This window comes from Oncorhynchus nerka, linkage group LG11 (assembly GCF_034236695.1).
Source record: "Oncorhynchus nerka isolate Pitt River linkage group LG11, Oner_Uvic_2.0, whole genome shotgun sequence".
Lineage (NCBI taxonomy): Eukaryota > Metazoa > Chordata > Actinopteri > Salmoniformes > Salmonidae > Oncorhynchus > Oncorhynchus nerka.
The window spans coordinates 66,571,048-66,599,047 of record NC_088406.1 but is presented as its reverse complement, the minus strand read 5'-3'; the positions used below and the strand labels follow the sequence as shown (position 1 = coordinate 66,599,047).

General features: G+C 43.3%; 1 protein-coding gene and 1 long non-coding RNA gene across 6 annotated transcripts; one reads left to right on the top strand and one right to left on the bottom strand.

The window, feature by feature from the left end:
* Window positions 1–899: 899 nt before the first annotated feature.
* On the bottom strand, window positions 900–24,893 carry LOC115137551 (early growth response protein 1-like). 5 transcript variants are annotated; one of them, XM_065024820.1, is made up of 9 exons: window positions 24,286–24,722; window positions 16,873–16,939; window positions 10,105–10,235; window positions 9,759–9,905; window positions 7,854–7,866; window positions 4,209–4,360; window positions 3,773–3,884; window positions 3,425–3,552; window positions 900–2,213 (listed from the first exon to the last, which is right to left on the bottom strand). In XM_065024820.1, exons 1-9 carry the CDS (start codon window positions 24,496–24,498, stop codon window positions 1,281–1,283), a joined length of 1,896 nt encoding a protein of 631 aa, XP_064880892.1. In that variant the 5' UTR covers window positions 24,499–24,722; the 3' UTR covers window positions 900–1,280. The 5 variants fall into 5 exon arrangements, with proteins under 5 accessions (XP_064880892.1, XP_064880888.1, XP_064880889.1 ...); XM_065024816.1 differs by lacking the exons at window positions 7,854–7,866; window positions 24,286–24,722 and having other exon boundaries at window positions 4,209–4,415; window positions 16,873–17,452; XM_065024817.1 differs by lacking the exons at window positions 4,209–4,360; window positions 7,854–7,866; window positions 24,286–24,722 and having other exon boundaries at window positions 16,873–17,448.
* A 65-nt stretch (window positions 24,894–24,958) lies between these two features.
* On the top strand, window positions 24,959–27,037 carry LOC135574041 (uncharacterized). The gene is made up of 2 exons (XR_010465150.1): window positions 24,959–26,294; window positions 26,827–27,037. It is a non-coding gene; the product is annotated as an uncharacterized LOC135574041 (long non-coding RNA).
* The last annotated feature ends 963 nt before the right edge of the window (window positions 27,038–28,000 follow it).

Below are 28,000 nucleotides of genomic sequence, written 5' to 3'. Positions count from 1 at the left end.
AGAATGCCAAGAGTGTGCAAAGCTGTCAAGGCAAAGGGTGGCTGCTTTGAAGAATCTAAAATATATTTAGATTTGTTAAACTTTTTTTGGTTACTACATGATTCCATAGGTGTTATTTTGATGTCTTCACTATTATTAAGAAAAAAAATCCATGAATGGGTAGGTGTCCAAACTTTTGACTGATAGTGTACTTCAGTCTCTACCTCACACTTCCCATCTGGGTGTTTCCTCACTAACAATAACCCATTTCCCTATCCACAATGACCCAACCTCAGCCTTGTCAACAGCACCCCACCCCTCATTTCACTCCCCAGATACCCACTGACCTTCCTCACAGAATTCTAGATGAATGGTACCACCATATCTACCTCCTCCCTCTTCAGAGCTGCTTTCGCTACCTTATCCGCTGCCTTATTTCTCCCTACTCCAACATGAGCTGGAACCACAGAAAACCAACCTTAATCTCTTTCTGCCCCACCCTATAAAGTGGCAACAGCTCTATTATCAGGTCTGGGTGTTCCTTTGACTTACTTCCTTCCCTTCTCTCAGCGCAACCAGGCTAGTAGTAGAGTCTGAACACACAATTACCCGTTTAGGCCCCACTTCTTCCTCCCATCCCAATCCCCACACGTCAAACCTCCTATTCATGATCTTTCAAGCGGCCGTCACCAGTTTCCACAGTCATAATTATGGCTAAACCCCTATTTCTACAATTTATCTTAACCCCAATGCTAACTTTCTGCCTATCCCTAAAGTTAAATTAGAAAATAAATTTGTTTTCAGGAATTTTTACAATATAGCACTTTCTTTTTACTTTAACTGTGGAACCTAGTGGAAACCCTTTAAAGCTCGGTCCTTGCCCTATAGGTTCGTAGGAAGCCAACGAAACTAAGGTCATGTTTAATTCTTAATGATAAGTTAATTTTATTTGCTTTTTTTTAAATCAAAAGGACAACATGATATCTCATTTATTAAAATATTTGATCACCTATTTTTCTGTTGTTGTACATAAATGAACAGATCCCACCTGACTATGCCAAATAATGTGTTTTAAAAAGGGGTTATAAAACATATTGTTATGAATAGAACATAGGCAAAACCAAGTTCAGAGGTGAAATAGTGATACACTTCAATGTCAGTGTTTCGGCTAGCACACCAAAACAACAAGTCTGTATCATGTGAGTGTACCCAGATGCTCAACTAAGGGACCTAGTAATCCCCAAAAGTCTTACCCCCAGTACACTTCACATTATAAATAAAATATTTCAGCTAAAGAATAGCTACAATTTCTCCCCATTGTGGGCACAGCTATGTCTGATGAGGTAACTCAGGAAGGAGAAGCTCTTGTAACATAGTTTGCACTTGAAAGGCCTCTCCTTGGTGTGAATGTTCTGATGCTGTTTCATATATTTAGTCTTAGCAAAGCGCTTCCCACACGTGGGGCAGGCGTACGGCTTGTCGGCATCCGTCCTAATGCCCGGCCTTCCACATTGTGACCCAATGACAGAGGAGGTAGAAGCAGGCGCCACCGCCGTCAGGTGGTTAGTCTTTGAGCTCCCTCCTTGACCTCTAGTCATTGTTTGGGTGTTGCTGGGATTGTGTGCTGTGCTATAGGCTAGGTGCTTCTTGTGGTAAACGCCCATCCTGAACCTGTCTGCATTGGTGGGGTAACCTTGAGGTAACTGAGGAAAGCTAGACCCAGGCTTTCTATGAACCCAGTCACCAGACATTAAATGAGATCCTGAAGGAGAAGACAGACTTGCTGATAGACTACCACCAGGGGGGTCTCCCACCACTCTCTGTGAAGGCTGAAGTCCAGGGTGACCATCTCTGTTCATCATGGATACTGTGGTGTTTGTATCATAGGAATAGGAGGGTCTATCTCTATCAGCCCCAGGCCCTGCTTCATCTCTGCACTGAGACTGTGAAGAGAAGGGTCTGGGCTGCAGACTGGATCCCTGACTGGAGCCTCTGTCTCTCTGATGACCACCAGGACTGAGGTTGTTCAGTCCATCTGTCCACTGGTTGTGTTCTGTGTGGTGGTGGAGTCTCTGTCTCTTGCAGTTGGGTCCTGGTTCCGATTCAGGAAGGAATAGTGACGGCTCCTGATCCATGGTTCTCATCCGGGGCCAGGGTTTGTGACCAGCCGCTTTGGAGGTCCAGTCTCTCCCACCAGTAACACTGGATATCAGCAGGTCTTCATGGACTGCAGACTGCAAACATAAATTGTACAGAAGAGCATGTGAAGGTTTATATAAGAAACTTTACTGTACACACAGAAACATGACACAATATTATAAAATGTTAAACACAGTCAAGCCTCTCTAAAAAACTGTGATTCAAGTACCTAACAATATGGAGCCATTGGAATGATTAAAAAAATAACCAAATTCAACAAAATAGCATTAGTCACATCTATTCCACAAAAGGACACGTGACAAGTAGAATAACTTTTCTCACTATGGTAACACTTTACATTTTCTTTAAATTTGATAAAATGTATTTTAGAAAACTCTGGAAAAGGTTCAAAATTACATTATGTAAACATGACACTTTTTAGGACACCAGCCATCAACATATCATCTACTCTCTCTCATCATTCTTAACTCAATTCATCTCATCCAGTTCCCTATGCATCCATAACCAACATAATTAACTGCAAACTAGCTAGTACTACATTACATCTCACTATACTCTATACATGGGCCGTGTGCATTTTCTTCTGGTGTATCATGAGGTAGCTCCTCTCTGAGAACCTCTACCTCCAGTGAGTACAGGTGAACAGCATTTCTCCCGTGAGGACCTTCAGGTGCATCTTCAGCTGGTCCTGACGGGAGAACCTCTTCTCACACTGGGGGCAGTTGAAGGGTATTCTCCCTTGTGTGCATCCTCTGGTGGATCTGCAGGCTTTCCCCAGAACGAACACTGGAAGAGCTTCTCTTTGCCACCAGATCTACTGATAGCATTACTACTACTGTCATTTGTCAATAGGCTTGTGTAGCTTTTTAGTGTTGAGGCTCTGGTATTGTCTGAGGTCTGGTTTAACATTAGGAGAGTGTGAGTAGGATGAAGGCCAGGTAGTGTCTGTGTTGTCACAGGGTCCATGTTCCAGTTGATAGATCCTATAGAAGGCAGGCTGAAGGCAGAACCTGTTAGGGGTTAACCTGAGGCACCATTAGTCTCCCTGAATCACAACTATAGGAGCAGGACGGAGCATCGCTAGCAGTCTGTGTCTGTTCTCTCCTGTTCTCATACGGACACCTCCCCGTCCCCGCAGACCAAATCTACGCCTCGCCCTGGTCTCAGCCAGTCTGTTGTCATGGATACTAAGTTTGGTTGTTTTGTGTTCGACTGTCTGTTTCTGGTTGTGGTTAACAGTGTTGTTCCCCAGCCCATAGTTGAGGACGCTGTACCATCCACTGACCTCCACTATGTCGCCTCTGGTCCTGTCCTGCTCAGTGATGTCGTCCCCTGGGCCCTTGGCTGCACCAGTCTGGGTCTGGGAATCCAAGACGGCTCCCCAGTCTCCTCTGTTAGCCTCCAGCCAATCACCTACAGGAAGAGGTTACAAAATATAATTTTTAACATGGCAGAGAAAAATCTACATATGTTTTCGTCAATTACCAGGTCAAGTTCATACATTATAACGTGTGGTTTTGTATGTAAACATAAGTTGTATTGATTTTATGAATTAAGAAATAATAGCCAGGTGCATCACTATTCCCATTAAAGATCTATTACTGTATGTAGGCTATATGTATTTCCCTCTTACCTTGCTCCCCCATCTTTAGTCCACTCAGCAGGTCAATGCTCTTTGGTACATCTTCTATTGTCTCCTCTTTGACCAACAGCAGATCAGGCTTTCCATCCTCCATGTCTACTGACTGTAAGAGATACAGAGTGAGAGGATGTTGGATCAAGAAATCTGATATGAGGACCCTGCTATGGAGCATCTTCTGATGTATTGATATGAGCACCATGCAAACATGATAGTTGATTTGATTACTTGACACTCTAATGGTTTGATCATTCAAAAGGCATGGTCCCACACTTACGACAAATTTAATCAAGACCTGGGCCCGTAGCCACAAAGAGTCATTGATCTAAAAGGCTAAACTGATCCTAGTTCAGCACTCCTACTCTGAGAGGCTTTGTGGATACGGGCCCTGACCTAATACCATTCAGACAGTAGTTCACAGTGGGCTCACCTCAGTGAGACTGTGTGTGGTCCTGTGCTGTTCAGCTGGTTCCTCTGTGGGTTCAGGAGGAGGTGTAGTCTGGTTGTCCTCCATGACCATGGTCCCCTCAGGGTTTCCCAGACCCTCCTCACACCCCTCCTCCTTCACCAGCAGAACCTCTGTGCTGTACTTCCGGCGCCGACAGAGATGGCCGCCTCGCTTCGCGTTCCTAGGAAACTATGCAGTTTTTTGTTTTTTTTACGTGTTATTTCTTACATTAGTACCCCAGGTCATCTTAGGTTTCATTACATACAGTCGAGAAGAACTACTGAATATAAGATCAGCGTCAACTCACCATCAGTACGACCAAGAATATGTTTTTCGCGACGCGGATCCTGTGTTCTGCCTTTCAAACAGGACAACGGAATGGATCCCATGCAGCGACCCAAAAAAACGACTCCGAAAAAGAGGGAAACGAGGCGGTCTTCTGGTCAGACTCCGGAGACGGGCACATCGTGCACCACTCCCTAGTATTCTTCTCGCCAATGTCCAGTCTCTTGACAACAAGGTTGATGAAATCCGAGCAAGGGTAGCATTCCAGAGGGACATCAGAGACTGTAACGTTCTTTGCTTCACGGAAACATGGCTCACTGGAGAGACGCTATCGGAGGCGGTGCAGCCAGCGGGTTTCTCCAAGCATCGCGCCGACAGGAACAAACATCTTTCTGGTAAGAAGAGGGGCGGGGCGTATGCCTTATGGCTAATGAGACATGGTGTGATGAAAGAAACATACAGGAACTCAAATCCTTCTGTTCACCTGATTTAGAATTCCTCACAATCAAATGTAGACCGCATTATCTACCAAGAGAATTCTCTTCGATTATAATCACAGCCGTATATATCCCCCCCAAGCAGGCACATCGATGGCTCTGAACGAACTTTATTTGACTCTTTGCAAACTGGAATCCATTTATCCGGAGGCTGCATTCATTGTAGCTGGGGATTTTAACAAGGTTAATCTGAAAACAAGACTCCCTAAATTTGATCAGCATATCGATTGCGCAACCAGGGGTGGAAAAACCTTGGATAATTGTCACTCTAACTTCCGCGACGCATATAAGGCCCCGCCCCGCCCCCCTTTCGGAAAAGCTGACCACGACTCCATTTTGTTGATCCCTGCCTACAGACAGAAACTAAAACAAGAGGCTCCCACGCTGAGGTCTGTCCAACGCTGGTCCGACCAAGCTGACTCCACACTCCAAGACTGCTTCCATCACGTGGACTGGGATATGTTTCGTATTGCGTCAGATAACAATATTGACGAATACGCTGATTCGGTGTGCGAGTTCATTAGAACGTGCGTTGAAGATGTCGTTCCCATAGCAACGATTAAAACATTCCCTAACCAGAAACCGTGGATTGATGGCAGCATTCGCGTGAAACTGAAAGTGCGAACCACTGCTTTTAATCAGGGCAAGGTGACTGGTAACATGACCGAATACAAACAGTGCAGCTATTCCCTCCGCAAGGCTATCAAACAAGCTAAGCGTCAGTACAGAGACAAAGTAGAATCTCAATTCAACGGCTCAGACACAAGAGGCATGTGGCAGGGTCTACAGTCAATCACGGACTACAAGAAGAAATCCAGCCCAGTCACGGACCAGGATGTCTTGCTCCCAGGCAGACTAAATAACTTTTTTGCCCGCTTTGAGGACAATACAGTGCCACTGACACGGCCTGCAATGAAAACATGCGGACTCTCCTTCACTGCAGCCGAGGTGTGTAAGACATTTAAACGTGTTAACCCTCGCAAGGCTGCAGGCCCAGACGGCATCCCCAGCCGCACCCTCAGAGCATGCGCAGTCCAGCTGGCCGGTGTGTTTACGGACATATTCAATCAATCCCTATACCAGTCTGCTGTTCCCACATGCTTCAAGAGGGCCACCATTGTTCCTGTTCCCAAGAAAGCTAAGGTAACTGAGCTAAATGACTACCGCCCCGTAGCACTCACTTCCGTCATCATGAAGTGCTTTGAGAGACTAGTCAAGGACCATATCACCTCCACCCTACCTGACACCCTAGACCCACTCCAATTTGCTTACCGCCCAAATAGGTCCACAGACGATGCAATCTCAACCACACTGCACACTGCCCTAACCCATCTGGACAAGAGGAATACCTATGTGAGAATGCTGTTCATCGACTACAGCTCGGCATTCAACACCATAGTACCCTCCAAGATCGTCATCAAGCTCGAGACCCTGGGTCTCGACCCCGCCCTGTGCAACTGGGTACTGGACTTCCTGACGGGCCGCCCCCAGGTGGTGAGGGTAGGCAACAACATCTCCTCCCCGCTGATCCTCAACACTGGGGCCCCACAAGGGTGCGTTCTGAGCCCTCTCCTGTACTCCCTGTTCACCCACGACTGCGTGGCCACGCACGCCTCCAACTCAATCATCAAGTTTGCGGACGACACAACAGTGGTAGGCTTGATTACCAACAACGACGAGGCGGCCTACAGGGAGGAGGTGAGGGCCCTCGGAGTGTGGTGTCAGGAAAATAACCTCACACTCAACGTCAACAAAACTAAGGAGATGATTGTGGACTTCAGGAAACAGCAGAGGGAACACCCCTATCCACATCGATGGAACAGTAGTGGAGAGGGTAGCAAGTTTAAGTTCCTCGGCATACACATCACAGACAAACTGAATTGGTCCACTCACACAGACAGCATCGTGAAGAAGGCGCAGCAGCGCCTCTTCAACCTCAGGAGGCTGAAGAAATTCGGCTTGTCACCAAAAGCACTCACAAACTTCTACAGATGCACAATGGAGAGCATCCTGGCGGGCTGTATCACCGCCTGGTACGGCAACTGCTCCGCCCTCAACCGTAAGGCTCTCCAGAGGGTAGTGAGGTCTGCACAACGCATCACCGGGGGCAAACTACCTGCCCTCCAGGACACCTACACCACCCGATGTCACAGGAAGGCCATAAAGATCATCAAGGACAACAACCACCCGAGCCACTGCCTGTTCACCCCGCTATCATCCAGAAGGCGAGGTCAGTACAGGTGCATCAAAGCTGGGACCGAGAGACTGAAAAACAGCTTCTATCTCAAGGCCATCAGACTGTTAAACAGCCACCACTAACATTGAGTGGCTGCTGCCAACACACTGACACTGACAATGACTCAACTCCAGCCACTTTAATAATGGGAATTGATGGGAAGTGATGTAAATATATCACTAGCCACTTTAAACAATGCTACCTTATATAATGTTACTTACCCTACATTATTCATCTCATATGCATACGTATATACTGTACTCTATATCATCGACTGCATCCTTATGTAATACATGTATCACTAGCCACTTTAACTATGCCACTTTGTTTACATACTCATCTCATATGTATATACTGTACTCGATACCATCTACTGTATCTTGCCTATGCTGCTCTGTACCATCACTCATTCATATATCCTTATGTACATATTCTTTATCCCCTTACACTGTGTATAAGACAGTAGTTTTGGAATTGTTAGTTAGATTACTTGTTGGTTATTACTGCATTGTCGGAACTAGAAGCACAAGCATTTCGCTACACACACATTAACATCTGCTAACCATGTGTATGTGACAAATACAATTTGATTTGATTTAATTTGATTTGGACCCTCCTCCTCCTGGAAGAGACGGGTGATACAGACATGTACTCCCTCAGGTACGTAAACACAGGTAATGAAAACACTTTCAACGTGGAGTGTTTAACCATCCCCACTACATTTGAGTCCTATACTGTAGTTACAGAATGATTTCACTGTTGTTAAACCCATCATGGTGGACATACATAGAAATATGTTGTGGGTAAAAATAAGTCCCCTATGATAAGTCAAGACAAACCTGACTATTTTGACATGTACAGTAGGTGTCTGTGTGTAGGTAGGTATATTTAGTAAGTGTATAATGGTTATAAAGCGCTATCAGAATATGCAGAATATCGTGATATTAGATGTGATGTATACTAAAGAGAGTCTCAATGAAAGTCTTAGAATGAAAAGTCCCATTTAGGTGTTTATTGAACATAAACAAGTTTTAAACACACCATATGAAAACCACACGTCTCAACTGAAAAACTGCATTTTCTCATTAAAAATATCTTGGGGGAAAGAATATAGTAGTTGAATGGAAGTAATAAAATAGGCATTTATGAACATCATATCCTACAACGGTGTTTCCCAACTCAAGTCCCCCAACAGAACCCATTTTTATTGTAGCACTGGACAATGAGGTGTGTTCGTCCGCGGCTACAACGAAAATGTGTACTTTTGGGAGACTTGAGGACTGGAGTTGGTAAACACTGGCCTATACAGTACAAACACTATATGTAATTGACTTTAGGCTTATATATCCTACAATGTCTGGGCCTTGCACTTCAACACTCTTAGTTGTTATGGAAATTGACCCGCTGTTTACTTTTTGCATCTACATCATCTCGCTGAGTCTATCTAAGCCTCAGAAGCTATCGAGTGAAATGGTTACTTTGTTATAGAGTGGAATGGTTTTTCTGCTGGTGTATGCTGAGGCATCTCCTCTCTGAGAACCTCTTCCTGCAGTGCGTACAGGTGAACGGTTTCTCTCCCGTGTGGACCCTCTGGTGCCTCTTCAGGTGACCAGCCTGGGTGAAGCGCATGTGACACTGGGTACAGCTGTAGGGTTTCTCCCCTGTGTGGACTCTCTGATGCCTCTTTAGGGCGCCAGACTGGGTGAAGCACATGTGACACTGGGTACAGCTGTAGGGTTTCACCCCTGTGTGGACCCTCTGGTGGATCTCCACATTCTGGGAGCAGCTGAATCGTTTGTTACAAAACATGCAGAGGAACCGTTTCTCTTTACTATATCCTGATGTGGCTCCCCCTCCCTGAGTCTGGGCTGTAGCCCTGTCATTTGAGTTCAATACCTGATCGAAAAGGACGCGGCCGTGTGACTCGGAAGGCCCCATTGACGTGGACACTGGGTCACGATCCCTGAACGCGGGTAAAGAGGAGTGGGTTGGGACATTTAGATTTGTCTCTAAGCTTTCCCTGTAGTCTAAGAAGTCACTGGTGCTGCCCTGAGAGTGTCCTCCTAAGTGAGTCTTATCTACATTCCATGTCAGAGGAGCGTCGCCCTCCACTTTCACAGTGACCTCATTTACAACCAGACACTCTCCTTTCTTATCTAGGCACCCTTCAGAGTATAGATTACTACTGTACCGGTTCCAGTCCCCTCTAGACAGATCAGTCTGTCTCTCTAAACTCAAGGGCATGTTGCCAGAGTCTATCTCTGTAGCGTAAGAACAAGACGGATCATTGCCTCCAGTGTCTAACGAGTCACCATCACCAAGGGAATGAACAGTCCTCTGGTGAAATAGCGGGAAATACTCTGAGCCAGGAGCAGGAGGACAGCCCAGTCTCCTCAGACAAAGTCTCTCTGGGTCTGATCTGTCGTCAGATCCTGTGTGTAAGAGGCTGTGTGTTACAGTTAAAGTCTCAGTGTCTGTCTCGGACTTGAGGACGGCGTTCGGCATTCCACTGACCTCCGTGATGCTGCGTCGGGTCCTGGGCTGCGGTGCGGCGGCAGTGAGGTCCTCCGTGGCTTCAGGCAGTGCTGCAGTCTGGAGGTCCTCCTCTCCTACAGACCTCTCCTGCTTGACCCCAGGACCTGCAGCCTCTATATCTGCAGCCTGACACAAGAAGTGAGGTTATTATTACCGGTGTCCAGTTGAATTGTATAACAATGTCATAGGGAAGTCTCACAAGCTCCCTTATGGCAGATAAATACGGATGTACATGTAAGCAAGTGAATAGCTGAGGGGGGCCTTTTTGAAATAAACTGGCCACATTTGATGTACTGTAATTTTGATGTAATACTATTACACTAACCTCTATCACAATAATGTGCTCGGTTGAGGTTCCACTCCCCTCATCAACAGTGATTGTTTGGTCATCTCTCCATGTATTGTGTCCCGCTGGCTTCACAAAGCTCCTGTGGCCTCCAGTGAGATGTCCTTCACCTGAGAGAGTGATTGAGGGAAAGAGGTACGTACTGGTTAGGTACGGTCAACCCTATATTGTACACTTTTGACATTGTCTACAATTGGTAAGGATGTAAAGTAACACTTCTCATAACTTCATGATATACTATTTATAGATTGATATGTTTCATGCATCACATTGTTTTCCTTGAGTAAATCAATAATCTGGTTAGAATATGATAGTGCGTCTTTGACAGCTAAATAATCAGCGGAATTATTTCATACTATCCAGAAACTGACCAAGACCCAATTCTGGTTAACACATCTAAAGTTACACATGCTGAGGAGAACAGGGCTATAGGCCCCACAGCCTCTGTCATATAGTCCAATCAATATGTGCCAAACTTTAGGTGATATGTTCACTTTTTCATAAAAGCATGTAACTTGGTACATTTTGGGGCCCTGAATATGTTCAGATATGGAGCCATCGCAAAAACGACAATTTGTCATTCAGCCGTAACTAAATGTATTTTGCATCATATCTTCTGAATCAAACATGATAAACACAGAAAAGGTGACGTCTACACCTATGTTACAATGACGCCCAGTACAACATCATAAATAGTTCAGTTTATTATCTAATGGAGGATTACCATGGTAAGCCATGGGAAGAAATCCACTGAAAATTGCAGATTCTGACAACATACACAATATAATATTTCCGTGGCATACAGAGCCATAGTTGTCTGCTGCAGTGTTCTTGCCCCTGGTTGTGAATGTGGATACTGTGTGACCCCTGTGAATTCACGGAACACAAGAAGATCCTTTGATTTGTCTGGGCCCAGGGATTTCATGGGCACGTATGCATCTCAATTGCTTGGCGGTTCCAAATGCCACCCACCACTCAAATTATTACTTCAGAAAATAACATTTCCATTTAGGAGCACTTCACAATTCTCCTTAACGACTAACATTAAAGATATCAATCAAGTTCATTTTGAGACGTTCAAGAAGAACGAAACAGAACATTTGAAAATCTCCCAATAAATTCTGCTTTGTATTTGTTGATTGACGTCCAGCCCCAGACTCATTTATATAGCCCTTTTCACAACAACTACTGTCAGAGTGCTTCACAACAGCCTGACACAATGTGGCAAGAGGAGAAAAAAGTTAAGATGGAAGGAACTTCCTTTAGATGTACCGGGTTGAAGGTTGGAGTGCAAGTGTCCATCTAGGTCAAACCAGTTGTCAATTTAGACGAGAGTATACAGTATGTGTCCATTTATACAGTTGTTAATTTAGGCAAGATTCATGGCATGGATGACGCACTTACTCAATCCACTTCCTCCTCACTGGGACATAAGCCCATAATGAGTCAAAACTGGGCATTCTGAGAATGTCTCTTGAAGTGTTGTGTGAAATTTTGGCAACTGGTCTTCTTGTATAACGTACTGTTGTGTATTTTATTCGGGGCCAGAAGATGCAGCAGATTCTCGAGACAACCACTGCTGAAAGACTACATCCGTTTTCAAGTGGTTCTTGACAACATGGGAACATTCCAAACCATACAACAGAACAAATTTGACATTGCTGTTGTATTATAGGTGGAAATTTGTTTTGAGGCAGTTCTGCTCAGACCTACAAATGTGATGAGTTGGACAAATGCACAATGAGAGGTTATTGTCTAGACCAGTGTTTCCCAACCCTATTCCTTGAGTACCCCAACAGTACACATTTGTTTTGTAACCCTGGACAAGCCACCTGATTCAAGTTGTCAACTGTTATATAAATAATCCAATATCAAGCATTACTAGCAGACCAACGCTCTGGTTAAACCGGGTGCCCTCAGTTAACTCTGGGCGCAGTGCCCTCAGTCAAGTCTAGAGCCTGTGTGCAATAACATAATTATCCTCGCACAAAACAGTTCAAGGGAAGGACACACAGCTGCCATCACGCAAATATACTCCCCTGTAAAACTACAAAGAGCATCCTGCAACACTAACGAGTTTAGAGTGCCAAACTATCTCACTGACATTGAACCCTTCATGCACTCCTGCATAAACAGGAAACACCTGCGCCTAAAGCAGACACTGCCAGTTTCCCCTATCTTACGTTCCTTGACACACAAACATCTCATGAAACAACGCACACTCACACTCCACCCCCCCTACTGGTCGGGTGACGTGAGCAGAGGACTCTGCTATGCACCAATGGGGCGCCTGCTCTGGCTAGAGCAGGCCCGCCTCCAACTCTTCAGGACCAGTCAGAAGACCAACACGACGAGACTCCACCTACATTATTCTGTGTATACATTCTGTTGTAAACTCTGGCGAGGCAGCCTAATTATTCTGACTCCTCACAGAGTCGCATTGCTTAGGTCCGTGCACGATAAACGGCAGGACAGCGTCGTTGTTTTGCATTCCCTCTCCAGTATGAAACACCAACACAACTAATCATCAAGCCCTAAAATGAGCTGAATGTGTGTTTGTCCAGGGCAACTACAACTAAAAGTTAAACAGATTATAGTACTAATTTTCAAATGGCTTATTTTTTCACTTAAATTAACTAGGCTACTTTTCACTTTGCTAGTCAGAAAAAAAGTTGCCGAGCCCTCTCCCGGTAGAATAAACTATATGCAACTTCTAGCTTTCTATTGATTGGACAGGCACCTGTCAGTCAAAGTAAGCAATGACAAGGAAACACTGCCGGTTTGACAGTCTGCTGTCTGTCCCTCCTTCCGGTTCCCGAGTCTGTGGGTTGCGTGCGCTGTTGTTGCAGTCAGAGCCGAAGTGAGAGGATTTACTCCTTCCAAAATCTTTTCGCTTGAGATGAGCCCTTTTTTTGTATGGAGATCGATGAGTGTCGAATTATATGAGGCTTATTTGATCGATTAGAAGTTTCGTAATGTTTAGGCTGTTACAAAATGTACTGATAAGTGGATGCTCATGGCATTCCGGCAACTTTGACGAAAAACAACTTCATTATGCCTGTTGGTCACACGTATCTGCCCTCTCATTGGCTAGAATGGTCCCACCTGACCTCGCCTACCTTCCATCATTGAGGACATGTATTTCCATTATTAGAGCGGCCACTCAAATATCTTGTCAGTATAATAGATCATCTTTGACGTAGTCCAATTTATTTACACGAAGGGAGAGAGCGTGATGCTCCTTCCTCGTCGCTGTGAGTGCATTTGCACGTCCCATACGTGGTAATGATGAGTCGAGATCCACTTAACCCATTGTTTTCTGGCACATTTTTAAATATTTGTTATATAACTCATACAACGTCTTTTTGTCCATGATATCGCATCTGGACAAATAAACTAAAGATCGTGTTCGTATTGTCGATATGAAGTCCATCAGGACATGCCAGACAGTGACGTTAAACAATTTTTAAATGTTTACATTTATAATATTTTTGACCAGAGTGAGGCTCTCTCTCTGATTGTTCCTGTAGTGATGAGGATTCTTCATTGAATGTTTTCATAATTTATCTGCAAATAATCGCCAAAATGCCGACCAGTATGCAAATTAGGGAGCCATATGAACGGCTCTGACCGATACGATTCGGTAAGCTACCGACAAGCCAGAATTTAATTGAGCATCTGTTCTGTTTATTTTAGGGACCCATTTTGTAATTTGAAAAAAAGTGCCCATCACACAATTTGTTTGATTTTAAATGGAACCTTTAATTTAAGATAATTTGGGCTATTTACTTCATTGGCTGACTACTTTTTCTATTTTGGCTGACTACTCCATGTGCTTGTGGAAAACACTGCTAGAGATTTTCCAGCTGGGAGAAGAGGGTCCACTCCATATTTCTGGATTTGTATGATGTGGTTTTGGTCATGATCCGGTCAAGGGTAATAAGGAATAGAACAGGAGATTAGAGTGAGCTCTGTCTCACTCCAAACTGCACAGGAAATGGCTGTAGAAAGTCTACACCTCATGGATTTCTTCACATTTTGTGTTACAAAGTGGGATTCAAATTGATTTGTATTTTTTTGGGGTCAACAATCTACACAATACTTTTTTTTAAATGAATGAAAAATAAACACTAATATACCTTGATTAGATAATTATTCCTCCCGAGTCAGCTGTGGGTCTTCTTTGGTTTGCACACCTGTATTGTACAATATTTGTTCATTCTTCTTTCTTTCATATATCTTTTTTAATCAAGCTCAGTCTTGCCATAGATTTTCAAGCAGATTTAAGTAATTCACTGTATTCTCGGTAAGCAACTCCCATGTAGATTTGGCATTCTGTTTTTGGTTATTGTCCTGCAGAAAGGTGAATTCCTCTCCCAGTGTCTGGTCTTTGCCGATGTCAAGCATATCCATACTATGATGCAGCCACCACAATGCTTGAAAATAAGGAGGCAATTACTCAGTGATGTGTTGTTGGATTTGCCCCAAACATAAGGCTATGCAATTAGGCCTAAAAGTGCATTCCTTTGCAGTATTACTTTAGTGCCTTGTTGCATGTTTATAAATATTTTTATTCTGTATATTTCTATTCTTTTCACTCATTATTTAGGTCATTATTGTGGTCACTACAATGTTGATCCATCCTGTTCTCCAATCATAGCCATTTAACTCAGTAGCTGTTTTAAAAAAAATCACCAATGGCTTCATGGTGACATCTCTAAGCAGTTTTCTTTCTGTCCTGCAGCTCAGGTCAGAAGGATGACTGCACCTTTGTCTGGAGGATTTAATATATAATCCACAGCCTACATTATTAACTTGACCATGCTTAATTAAGGACATATTCAATGTCTGATTTGTCATTGTTACCCATCTACCAATCCCTGTCCTCCTTTATGAGGCTTTCGAAAAGCTACCTGGTCTTTGTAGTTGAATCTGTGCTTGAAAGTCAATGCTTGACTGAGGGACCTTACATATGTTGTATGTTTATTTGTACTATTTTCTACATTGTAGAATAACAGTGAAGACATCAAAACTATGAAATAACACATGGAATCGTGTAGTAACCAAAAAGGTGTTAAACAAATCTTTGCCTTTCACAGCTTTGCACACTCCCGGCATTCTCTCAACCAGCATCAGGTAGTCACCTGGAATGCATTTCAATTAACAGGTGTGCCTTGTTAATTTGTGGAGTTTCTTTACACCTTAAGTTTGAGCCAATTAGTTTTTCTGTGATAAGGTAGGGGTGGTATACAGAAGATGGTCTTTTACCAAATAGGTCCATATTATGCCAAGAACAGCTCAAATAAACAAAGAGAAAGGACAGTCCATTATTACTTTAAGACATGAAGGTCAGTCAAACCGGACATTTCAAGAACTTTGAAATTTCTTCAATCCATCCCATCTGGTTTGCGCTTAGTGGGACTATCATTTGTTTTTCAACAGGACAATGACCCAAAACACACCTCCAGGCTGTGTAAGAGCTATTTGCCCAAGGAGGAGAGTGATGGAGTGCTGCATCAGATGATCTGGCCTCCACAATCACCCGACCTCAACCCAATTAAGATGGTTTGGGATGAGTTGGACAGTTGAATGAAGGAAAAGCATCCAACAAGTGCTCAGCATATGTAGAGCATTGGAAAAGCATTTCTCATGAAGCTGGTTGAGAGAAAGCCAAGAGTGTGCAAAAGTTCTCATCAAAGGGTGGCTACTTTGAAGAATATAAAATATAATTTATTTGTTTAACACTTTTTTGGTTACTACATGATTCCATATGTGTTGTTTCATAGTTTTGAGGTCCTCCCTATTATTCTAGAAAATAGTCAAAATAAAAACCTTTGAATGAGCAGGTATCCAAACTTTTGGCTGGTACTGTGTGTGTGTATATATATATAAACTCAGGAAAAAAATACACATCCCTTTTTCAGGACCCTGTCTTTCAAAGATAATTAGTAAAAATCTAAATAACTTCACTGTAAAGGGTTTTAACACTCTTTCCCATGCTTGTTCAATGAACCATAAACAATTAACGACCATGCACCTGTGGAACGGTCGTTAAGACACTAACAGTTTACAGATGGAATAGCAAAAATGAGGTTTGAGGTTGTGCATGGCATCCTTGTAGTCATTGACCATCAAAACATAAGGGTGGGTATACATAAACTTTTCTGTAGTATTATGTTTGATATTGTAGATGACACAAAACACATTATTTGGTTATGGCGGAATGGAAAAAAAGCCTCCATGTTGAGTTTTTTTTGTTTTACGATGGTTCCATGTGTTCAGGGCCACAAACTGTACTTGTGTGCCAACGGTGTGTTTGTAAAGCTCTGGCGGAGGAGCTGGGTTCATCAGAGCGTTCTGACCTCACAACTGCAGTCAAGCACCTAATCTAACTGTCTAAAGTTGGCTAGTTACTTCCAGACACGAGAGAACACCTCACTCTGACCATTTTACTCGCCCTATCAGAGCTGGCTGTTTTCATGTTATGTATAGCGTTGGTGACAAACTGCGCACGCAACAATTTAATTACGTTTTTTTTGCCGACGTTTACTGACACCGGTCATATTTAACAGGTGTTTCGCGTTCGTAAATTAAGCAGTTATTTGGGCTCTCTGGCACAGACGAAAGTGCTCTGAAATCGGAGTAGATAGGCAGCGTGAATTTAGGAACGCACCCTTGTAAGTGTAACGTTCTCATGAAAAAGTAACAATTTCTACATATTGCCAGGGCTATTCTGCAAAAATGTACCTTTTGCTGTTACTCTGTATCGGTCGAGTATCTTGACACTTCTGGGGCTGGCGAGGACGCGTTCCCGTGACACCTTCATTTCCAGTAGCTGTAGTTTCCTCTTCAATGCCCTGTTTTCTTTCTGACTTTGAGTTATTTCCAAACGAAACACTTCATAATCGTCGTCTACGACTTTACAGATCTCCGCCACGGCTGCATTCGCTAGAACCTCCATGATTGAGGCTATTTGAGTGTGAAAAACCACACAGTTCGAGTTAGCCATTGTTAGCAGCAGGCTAACATGAACGTTACCTAGATAGCATTGTTGGTGTTCACATACTGGAGAGGGAGTGCAAAACAACGACGCTGGACAGAGTGGAATCAGGTGTAGCAAAAAGGCAGTTTATTTAAAGTCAGAGATATCTTGTCCTGCAGTTAAGCGTGCACGGACCTAAGCATATGGCTCTGTGAGGAGTCAGCTAATTAGGCTGCTTAGACAAGAGTTTTGCAGCAGAATGTATACACAGAATAATGTAGGTGGAGTCTCGTCGTGTTGGTCTTCTGACTGGTCTTGAAGAGTTGGAGGCGGGCCTGCTCTAGCCAGAGCAGGAGCCCCATTGGTGCACAGCAGAGTCCCCTGCTCTTGGCACCCGACCAGTAGAGGGGGATGGAGTGTGAGTATGCGTGCTCATGAAATGTCAAGGAAGCGTGAGATAAGGGGAACTGGCAGTTTCTGCGTTAGGCTAAGGTGTTTCCTGTTTTTGCAGGAGTGCATGCAGGGATCAATGTCAGTGAAATAGTTTGGCACTCTAAGCTCGTTAGTGTTGCAGGATGTTCTTTGTAGTTTGCAGGGGAGTATATTTTGAGTGATGGTAGCCATGTGTCCTTCCCTTGAGCTGTTTTGTGCGAGGATAATCATGTTATTGCACGTAGGCTCTGAACTTGACTGAGGACACTGGGCCCAGAGTTATCTGAGGACATCCGGTTTAACCAGAGCGTTGGCCAGCTAGTAATGCTTAATATTATGAATACTGTTATATACAGCATCTATCAGTCAAGTCCTATCTCCAAATCGACTACATGGGATAAGTATGTTATGCTGTACAATTAAAAGAGTCATATTACGAGTTCCATTGTTGTATAAATAAAAACGCTAACGTGTTCTTGATTCCTGTTTACTTCTTCTTCTTTGGAGTTGGCGGTTGGCATCCAGTATGTTGCATTACCTCCCCCAACTGGACTATAATATAAATCCATTATACTTTGTGATATAAAATAAATTGGGGAAGACAAAGAAAAAGACAAACAATAAATATATATAAAAAGAAACACCCAACTAACCCTACATTCATTAAAAACCCACTACCACATTCCACTACTTTGACGCTATCTGCTCCTGATACACCAAAGTGTAATGAATAACTTCACCATGGTCAAAGGGATATTAAATGTCTGCTTTAAAAAATATACACTGCTCAAAAAAATAAAGGGAACACTTAAACAACACAATGTAACTCCAAGTCAATCACACTTCTGTGAAATCAAACTGTCCATTTAGGAAGCAACACTGATTGACAATACATTTCACATGCTGTTGTGCAAATGGAATAGACAACATGTGGAAATTATAGGAAATTAGCAAGACACCCCCAATAAAGGAGTGGTTCTGCAGGGGGTGACCACAGACCACTTCTCAGTTCCTATGCTTCCTGGCTGATGTTTTGGTCACTTTTGAATGCTGGCGGTGCTTTCACTCTAGTGGTAGCATGAGACGGAGTCTACAACCCACACAAGTGGCTCAGGCAGTGCAGCTCATCCAGGATGGCACATCAATGCGAGCTGTGGCAAGGTTTGCTGTGTCTGTCAACGTAGTGTCCAGAGCATGGAGTCGCTACCAGGAGACAGGCCAGTACACCAGGAGACGTGGAGGAGGCCGTAGGAGGGCAACAACCCAGCAGCAGGACCGCTACCTCTGCCTTTGTGCAAGGAGGAGCAGGAGGAGCACTGCCAGAGCCCTGCAAAATGACCTCCAGCAGGCCACAAATGTGCATGTGTCTGCTCAAACGGTCAGAAACAGCCTCCATGAGGGCCCGACATCCACAGGTGGGGGTTGTGCTTACAGCCCAACACCGTGCAGGACATTTGGCATTTTCCAGAGAACACCAAGATTGGCAAATTCGCCACTGGTGCCCTGTGCTCTTCACAGGTGAAAGCAGGTTCACGCTTAGCACATGACAGACGTGACATAGTCTGGAGACGCGTGGAGAACGTTCTGCTGCCTGCAACATCCTCCAGCATGACCGGTTTGGCGGTGGGTCAGTCATGGTGTGGGGTGGCATTTCTTTGGGGGGCTGCACAGCCCTCCATGTGCTCGCCAGAGGTAGCCTGACTGCCATTAGGTACCAAGATGAGATCCTCAGACCCCTTGTGAGACCAAATGCTGGTTCGGTTGGCCCTGGGTTCCTCCTAATGCAAGACAATGCTAGACCTCATGTGGCTGGAGTGTGTCAGCAGTTCCTGCAAGAGGAAGGCATTGATGCTATGGACTGGCCCACCCGTTCCCCAGACCTGAATCCAATTGAGCACATCTGGGACATCATGTCTCGCTCCATCCACCAACGCCACGTTGCACCACAGACTGTCCAGGAGTTGGCGGATGCTTTAGTCCAGGTCTGGGAGGAGATCCCTCATGAGACCATCCGCCACCTCATCAGGAGCATGCCCAGGCGTTGTAGGGAGGTCATACAGGCACGTGGAGGCCACACACACTACTGAGCCTCATTTGGACCTGTTTTAAGGATATTACATCAAAGTTGGATCAGCCTTTAGTGTGGTTTTCCACTTTAATTTTGAGTGTGACTCAAAATCCAGACCTCCATGGGTTGATAGATTTGATTTCCATTGATAATTTTTGTGTGATTTTGTTGTCAGCACATTCAACTATGTAAAGAAAAAAGTATTTCATAAGAATATTTCATTCATTCAGATCTAGGATGTGTTATTTTAGTGTTCCCTTTACCTATAGATGCCCTTCTTTGCGAGGCATTGGAAACCCTCCCTTGTCTTTGTGGTTGAATCTGTGTTTGAAATTCACTGTTAAATGCAGCAAGAGGGAGAAACGGTCTAGAATACTTTTGGGCTCCTGAGTGGTGCAGCGGTCTACGGCACTGCATCTCAGTGCTAGAGGCGTCACTACAGACCCTGGTTCGATTCCAGGCTGTATCCCAACCGGACGTGATTGGGAGTCCCATAGGGCGGCGCACAATTGGCACAGGGTCTAATTTTCTGAAGTCAGATTTGGCTGTAAAGGCTAGCATAAGGGACAAGAAATAGCTAGCTACAATCAAACAATCAAATGTATTTAAAAAGCCCTTTTTACATCAGCAAATGTCAGTGCTATACAGAAACCCAGCCTGAAAACCCCAAATAACAAGCAATGCAGATGTAGAAGCACAATGAGGTTCATTTTGAGAAAAGACAGCTAACCTTGTTAGCTACCTAGGTATAACTAACTAGCTAGCTAATAACTAGTTTAATTTATCTCACGATTATAAAGCAAACAAAATGTTGATTAAAAACAGCATATTATTGACCTAAAAAGTTAGCTTTGTTAGCCCAGTCTCTATAATATCTAGAGTCAGGGTCCAGGATTGCCTATAGAAAGTATTCGCACCCCTTGACTTTTTCCACATTTTGTTGTTACAGCCTGAATTGAAAATGCATTAAATATAGTGTTTTTGTCACTGGCCTACACACAATACCCCATAATGTCAAAGTGGAATTATGTTTGACATTTTTACTAATTAATTAGTAATTAGTATTCTACCCCTTTGTTATGGCAAGTCTAAATAAGTTCAGCAATAGAGTTTAACATGATTTTTTTATGACTCTGTACCACACACATGCAATTATCTATAAAGGTCCATCAGTGAATTTCAAACACAGATTCAACCACAAAGACCAGGGAGGTATTCCAATGCCTCGCAAAGAAAGTCACCTATAGCCGTTTCAATTGTTGTCGTTTTCAATTGTTGTCGCAGACACTGAATATCCCTTTGAGTATTAAGTTATTCATTACATTTTGGATGGTGTATCAATACACACTCACTACAAAGATACTGGCGTCCTTCCTAACTCAGTTGCCAGAGAGGAAGGAAACCGCTCAGGGATTCAATAATGAGGCCAGTCGTGACTTTAATAGTTAGAGTTTAATGGCTGTGACAGGAGAAAATTGAGGATGGCTCAAGAAAGTTGTAGATACTCCACAATACTAACCTAATTGACAGAGTGAAAATAAGGAAGCCTCTACAGAATAACACAATTCCAATACATGCATCCTGTTTGCAACAAGGCACTAAAGTAATACTGTAAAAAATGTGGTAAAGAAATTAACTTTTTGCCCTGAATACAAAGTGTTATGTTTGGGGCAAATCCAATACAACACATTACTGAGTACCACTCACCATATTTTCAAGCATAATGGTGGCTGCATCATGTTATGGGTATGCTTGTAATGGTTAAGGACTGTGGTGTTTTTCAGGATAAAAGAGAAATGGAAGTTAAGAGTTAAGTACAGGCAAAATCCTAGAGGAAAACCTGGTACAGTATGCTTTCCTCCAGACACCGGGAAATTAATTCACCTTTCAGCAGGACAATAACCTAAATCACAAGGCAAAATATACACTTACCAAGACAACAAATGTTAAATCAGCTTGAAAATCTATGGCAAGAGATGAAAATGGCTGTCTAGCAATAATCAACAACCAACTTGACAGAGCTTGAAGAATTTTTAAAATAATAATGTGCAAATATTGTACAATCCATGTACACAAAGCTCTTAGAGAATTACCCAGAAAGACTCACAGATGTAAACACTGCCAAATGTGATTATAACATGTATTGACTCAGGATTGTGAATTGTTCGTAAATTAGATAACTGTATTCCATTTTCAACAAATTTGCAAACATTTCTAAAAACATGTTGCGATGGGTGAGAGACATTTTTTTTAATCAAGTTTGAATTCAGGCTGTAACACAACAAAATGTGGAACAAGCCAAGGGGTATGAATCATTTCTGAAGACACTGTATTTCCAGCCTCCAAACATGGAAATGGAAAGAGACATTTATACTACTGTCCACACAAGTCTCTGTGTCAGCCATTCATCTCTGCCTTGGAAAAATATCAGTGCTCTCGTCGAACCACATTGCATTTTGTTATACCACTTGTTTTCAAGTCCATTCGCAAATTGTTCATGCCTCTGATATGTGGTAGCCTAATGAAAAATAAAGGTATAATAGTCAAAAGTTTTTTTTACATTTTGTTTTAATTATTGTGATAGGTTCATGTTTTACAGGTACGGCGTAACCTCACTATTTATTTTGCTGGGACGCCGTCAGGACCGCCTTACTTTCAATCCTGATTACATGTCACTATACAAGGGCCGCGTGCATTTTCTGCTGGTGTATCCTGAGGTAGCTCCTCTCTGAGAACCTCTTCCCGCAGTGTGTACAGACAAACGGCCTTTCTCCCGTGTGGACCTTCAGGTGCATCTTCAGCTGGTCCTGGCGGGAGAACCTCTTCTCGCACTGGGGGCAGCTGAACGGTTTCTCCCCTGTATGGACCATCTGGTGCCTCTTCAGGTGGTCCTGGCGGGAGAACCTCTTCTCACACTGGGTACAGCTGAAGGGGTTCTCCCCTGTGTGGACCCTCTGGTGGATCTCCACCTTCTGCAGGCACCTGAAGCCTTTGTTACAGAACATGCAGAAGAATCGTTTCTCTTTACTATTGCCTGATGTGACTCCTCCTCCCTGAGCCTGGGCTCTAGCCCTGTTGTTTGAGTTCAATACCTGATCGAAATGGACACGGCCGTGTGAATCTGAAGGCCCCATCGACGTGGACACTGGATTGCGATCCCTGAACGCGTGTAAAGGAGAATTGGTTGTGACATTTAGATTTGTCTCTAAGCTTCCCCTGTAATCTAAGAAATCTCTGCCCTGCGAGTGTCCGTCTCCAAGGTGACTATCTGCATTCCATGTGGGAGGAGCATCGCCCTCTACTTTCACAGTCACCTCATCTACCACTATAACCTCCCCTTTCTTATCTAGGCACCCTTCGGAGTATATACTACTACTGTACCGGTTCCAGTCCCCTCTAGACAGATCAGTCTGGGTCTCTAAACCTAAGGATATGTTGCCAGGGACCATCTCTGTATCATAAGAACAAGACAGATCATCAACCCCAGTGTCTAACACGTCACCATCTCCACGGGAATGAACCGTCCTCTGGCTCTGATGAAATACTGGTAAGTAATCTGAGCCAGGAGCAGGAGGACAGACAAGTGGCCCCAGCACCAGTCTCTCTGGGTCTGATCTGTGGTCTGATCTGTGGTCAGACCCTGTGTGTAAGAGCCGGTGTGTTACAGTTAAAGTCTCGGCATCCGTCTCTGACTTGAGGGTGGCGTTCAGCATTCCACTGACCCCCGGGATGCTGCAACGGGTCCTAGACTGGGGCGCGGCGGTCAGGTCCTCTGTGGTTACAGGGGGCGCCACTCCAGCCGCTGCTCCAATCTGGATGTCTCTGCTGTGCTGTGGGTCCACCTCTCCTTCAGACCTCTCCTGCTTGACCCCAGGACCTGCAGCCTCCGCATCTACAGACTGACACAAGAACAGAGGAGGTTATAATCGGTACAATGGTTGAATTGGATGACAATGTCGTAGGGAAGTCTCACAAACTTCCCTAGGGCAGATACATATTGTTGTGAGCCAGTGAATAGCTGAGGGGAGCATTTCTGAAATGAACAAGTCACATTTGATGTACTGTAATTTTTTGTTACACTACTACACTAACCTCTATCACGATAACATGCTGGGTTGAGGTTCCACTCCCCTCATCTATAGATATGGGTTGGTCATTTCTCCATCCATTGTGTCCCGCTGGCTTTACAACATTCCTGTGGCCTCCAGTGAGATGTCCTTCACCTAAGAGAGTGATTGGGGGAAAGGGGTGGTTAAATTAAATCATGTGAATGCTCAAAGCTATATTATACGCTATTTACAGTCTACAATTGGCAGGAATGTAAGGTAACACTTCTCATAACTTGTTGACATACTATTTATTGATTATGTTCCATCCGTCACATTATTTTTAAAAGTAAGATAATAGTACATTCAGTAAATCAAGAATCTGGTTATAATATGAGTGTCTTTGTGCAATAAGAATTTGTTCTGAATTTGCCTGCCTCGTGAAATAAAAGTAAAATACAACAATGCGTAAGATAGCCAAGTAATCAGGGGAAGTATTGCATACTATCAAAAACTGAGCAAGACACAATTCCAGGTAACACTTATAAACGCATGCGAACCGGGTTCGAGAGCCCCCGCAGCCTTGGCCTTCTGCAAAATATACCTCTTGCAATTCCTCTGTATCGCTCTCGCATTGTCCTCTCTGCGCGCTCCCGTGCTACCTTCAGTTCCAGTAGCTGTAGTTTCCTCCTCAATGTCCTGTTTTCTTTCTGGCTTTGCGTTATTTCCAAACGAAACACTGCATAGTCGTCGTCTACGAGTTTACTGATCTCTGCCACGGCTGAATTCGCTAGAACCTCCATGATGGAGGCTATTTGAGTGTGAAAAACCATACAGTTAGCCATTGTTAGTTACCGTTAGCAGCTAACTAGCGTTGCCTAGATAACGTCAATCAACCAAGTCCTGTCTCCAACGCGAATTAAAGACTACATGGGGTAAATATGTGATGCTGTGCAGTTAAATTAGTAGTACTTTTAATTCACTTGGTGTTAATAAACGTAAAAATAGCAACAATAAAAACGCTAACGTAGAAATTGTTCTTGGTCATTGTTTCCTGTAGAGAAAGGATGTTATTGGTTAGGGTCATAGTGCAAATGGTGTGGCTAAATAAAAAGGTATGCGCTCTGTTCTTTGCAATACGGTACCAGAGATACTGGATATAATGACGAGATGCTTGTATCCCCGTCCTAACAGTGGGATTCGTTGTCCACAGAGCTGAACGGCAGACCGTCAAGCACCAGCCTTAACACGGAACCCAAACCGGCTGCGCGCGTGCACCATCGTGCATAAATGTATTTTGTCCCCCCACCAAACGCAATCACGACATGCAGGTTCAAATATCAAAACGAACTCGGAACCAATTACATTAATTTGGGGACAGGTGGAAAAGCTTTAAACATGTATGGCATTTAGCTAGCTAGCTTGCACATGCTAGCTAATTTGTCCTATTTAGCTAGCTTGCTGTTGCTAGCTAATTTGTCCTGGGATATAAACATTGAGTTGTTATTTTACCTGAAATGCACAAGGTCCTCTACTCTGACAATTAATACACACATAAAACGGTCATCCAAATCGTTTCTAGTCATCTCTCCTCCTTCCAGGGTTTTTCATCTTTGAACTTATATGGTGATTGGCATCTAAACCTTCATAGGATTACCACGATGACCGGCAAAACAGTTAGTCTTTCAATCATCCACGTGGGTATAACCAATGAGGAGATGGCATGTGGGTACCTGCTTCTATAAACCAATGAGGAGTTGGGAGAGGCAGGACTTGCAGTGCGATCTGTGTCAGAAATGTAATTTTAGCCCTTAGCAACATAGTTGCTTGTTGGCACGCGCGAGCAGTGGGGGTGCAATAATTGAATAACATGGATTTCTAAATGTATTTTGCAACGCGACGTGTCCGGTCTGGTCAGCATGTAATACCCTGACTACATCACTCACGCACGTGTTGCAAAATAAATAAGATAAGGCGAAGCTTTACCTAACAAAGACTTATAGATGACCTGGAGCCAATGGGTCTGGCGACTAATATGTAGCGAGGGCCAGCCGATTGGAGCATACAGGTCACAGTGGTGGGTGGTATATAGGGCTTTGGTGACAACGGATGGCACTGTGATAGACTGCATCCAGTTTGCTGAGTAGTGTTGAAGGCTATTTTGTAAATGACATCGCTGAAGTCGAGGATGGGTAGGATAGTCAGTTTCCATCCCAGAGCTAGCGCATCTAATTCAACTTGTCAACTAATCATCAAGCCCTTGACTAGGTGAATCATTTGAAATAGTTCATGGCTAAAACATTGAAACATCTGGGGTAGAGGTCGACCGATTAATCGGAATGGCCCGATTAATTAGGGCCAATTTCAAGTTTTCATAACAATCGGAAATCTGTATTTTTGGGCGCCGATTTTTTTTAAATGTTTTTTTTTTTACACCTTTATTTAACTAGGCAAGTCAGTTAAGAACACATTCTTATTTTCAATAACGGCCTAGGAACGGGGCAGAACGACAGATTTTTACCTCGTCAGCTTGGGGGATCCAATCTTGCAACCTTACAGTTAACTAGACCAACGCTCTAACCACCTGATTACATTGTACTCCACGAGGAGCCTGGCTGTTACGCGAATGCAGTAAGCCAAGGTAAGTTGCTAGCTAGCATTAAACTTATCTTATATGGTTTAGAGAGAAATAGTCGACGCGTTATCCCGTGTAAATCTCACTAGGATAAGGTAACGTTTGTCAACATACTTTCATCTTAATCCACTCTACAAAAAATGATCTTCGCTTATATTTAGCCAATATTGATCAGAGTTACCTTGTCCTATGGATATCTACACAGTTATAAAATTGGCAAGGTGGTGTAAACCTACACAAAACACAGACCTTATTTTAAGGGAATCTAAAAATATCCTATGGAATAAATTAATGAAGGAACCGCTTTTCAGATTTTGAAGGTGTCATGGGAATTATGACTTTCACTTTGGTAGTCAATTCTTACCATGCCCATTATTAAAATAGTATTTCCTGCGTATAGAAATTACAGTTTTTGTTTTCAACATTCATCACAGGTAACTTAAACTCTATTTTTATTCAAACAGTTGAGAGTATTTGTCTCCTAAGCAGACTCTTCAGTATCATTGTCACTTCAGAGCTGTGTGTGTGTGTTTTACAGATGGCAGAGAAAAGCAGAGCACCAGTGTGGGACTATTACATGGAATTGGCACCTGGGAAAGCAAGGTGTCTTATTTGTGATAAAGATGTAAGCATGGGGTCAGCAACGGTTAATCAAAAAATACCACCAACCTGTGGAATCACCTTAAGAACACCCATCCAAAAGCCCATAATATGTATTATATTAAGTTAAAATAAAAGTGTTCATTCAGTATTGTTGCAATTGTAATTATTACAAAAATGTGTGTGTGTATATATATATATATATATAAAAAGAGCATTTTTTTTAAATGGCCGATTAATCGGTAGCGGCCTTTTTTTTGTCCTCCAATAATCGGTATCGGCGTTGAAAAATCATAATCGGTCGACCTCTAATCTGGGGCTCCCTGAGAGGTTTGAGAACCACTGGGCTAACCTAACCAGGTAAATCTTCAGACCCTAGTTGGAGGGTAGTAATAAATCAGCTGTAAAACGGTTTTATATGAGCTATGATGGGACCAGATTGTTTCTAATCAAGTCATATGGTTTAAAAAAAATAGGCATCTGCGATTGGACAATAGAAGTAACAGGGCTGAGTTTGCTTTAAGCAGTGTGGCATTGTGTCGGCATTTGCATCTGTAGTTAAAAAGTTACTCACACAGTATGTCATCACTATTGTGTTGATTGATTCCAGGCAATAACTTTGGATTGATAAGGTCTAGACAATTCACCCGAAGTTTGAATATAAACTAAATTTGATCACATTCACATTTTTTCTTAACACAAATAAATAGGCCTATTTTAGGCTAGAAATTCATAGCTTAAGATATAAATACACATTATCGCTTTGTTTCCCCTGGCAGGAGGGGATCAGAGCCTATAGGCTTCTCTAGGCTACCTGAAGCTGTGGCTGTTATCAGTAGGCTACAGTTGATCAGACTGAAACACAGATTAATTGTGCACAAGTTGTCAAATCATGAAGCATATCAGTGTAAACAACAGTACTTTGTCCCTATTTTCAATGCTTTTCTGTCTATTTTTTATCACACTGAATCAAAAGTGTTGTGGCATATGCCAGCTCACCACACGTTTGCAGACTATGCCTATTTTTGCAACACGGATAGATGCTACAAATGAATAAACATATTCAATATATATGTTCTATACTATCTCGAGATGTAGAGTTAATATCTTGA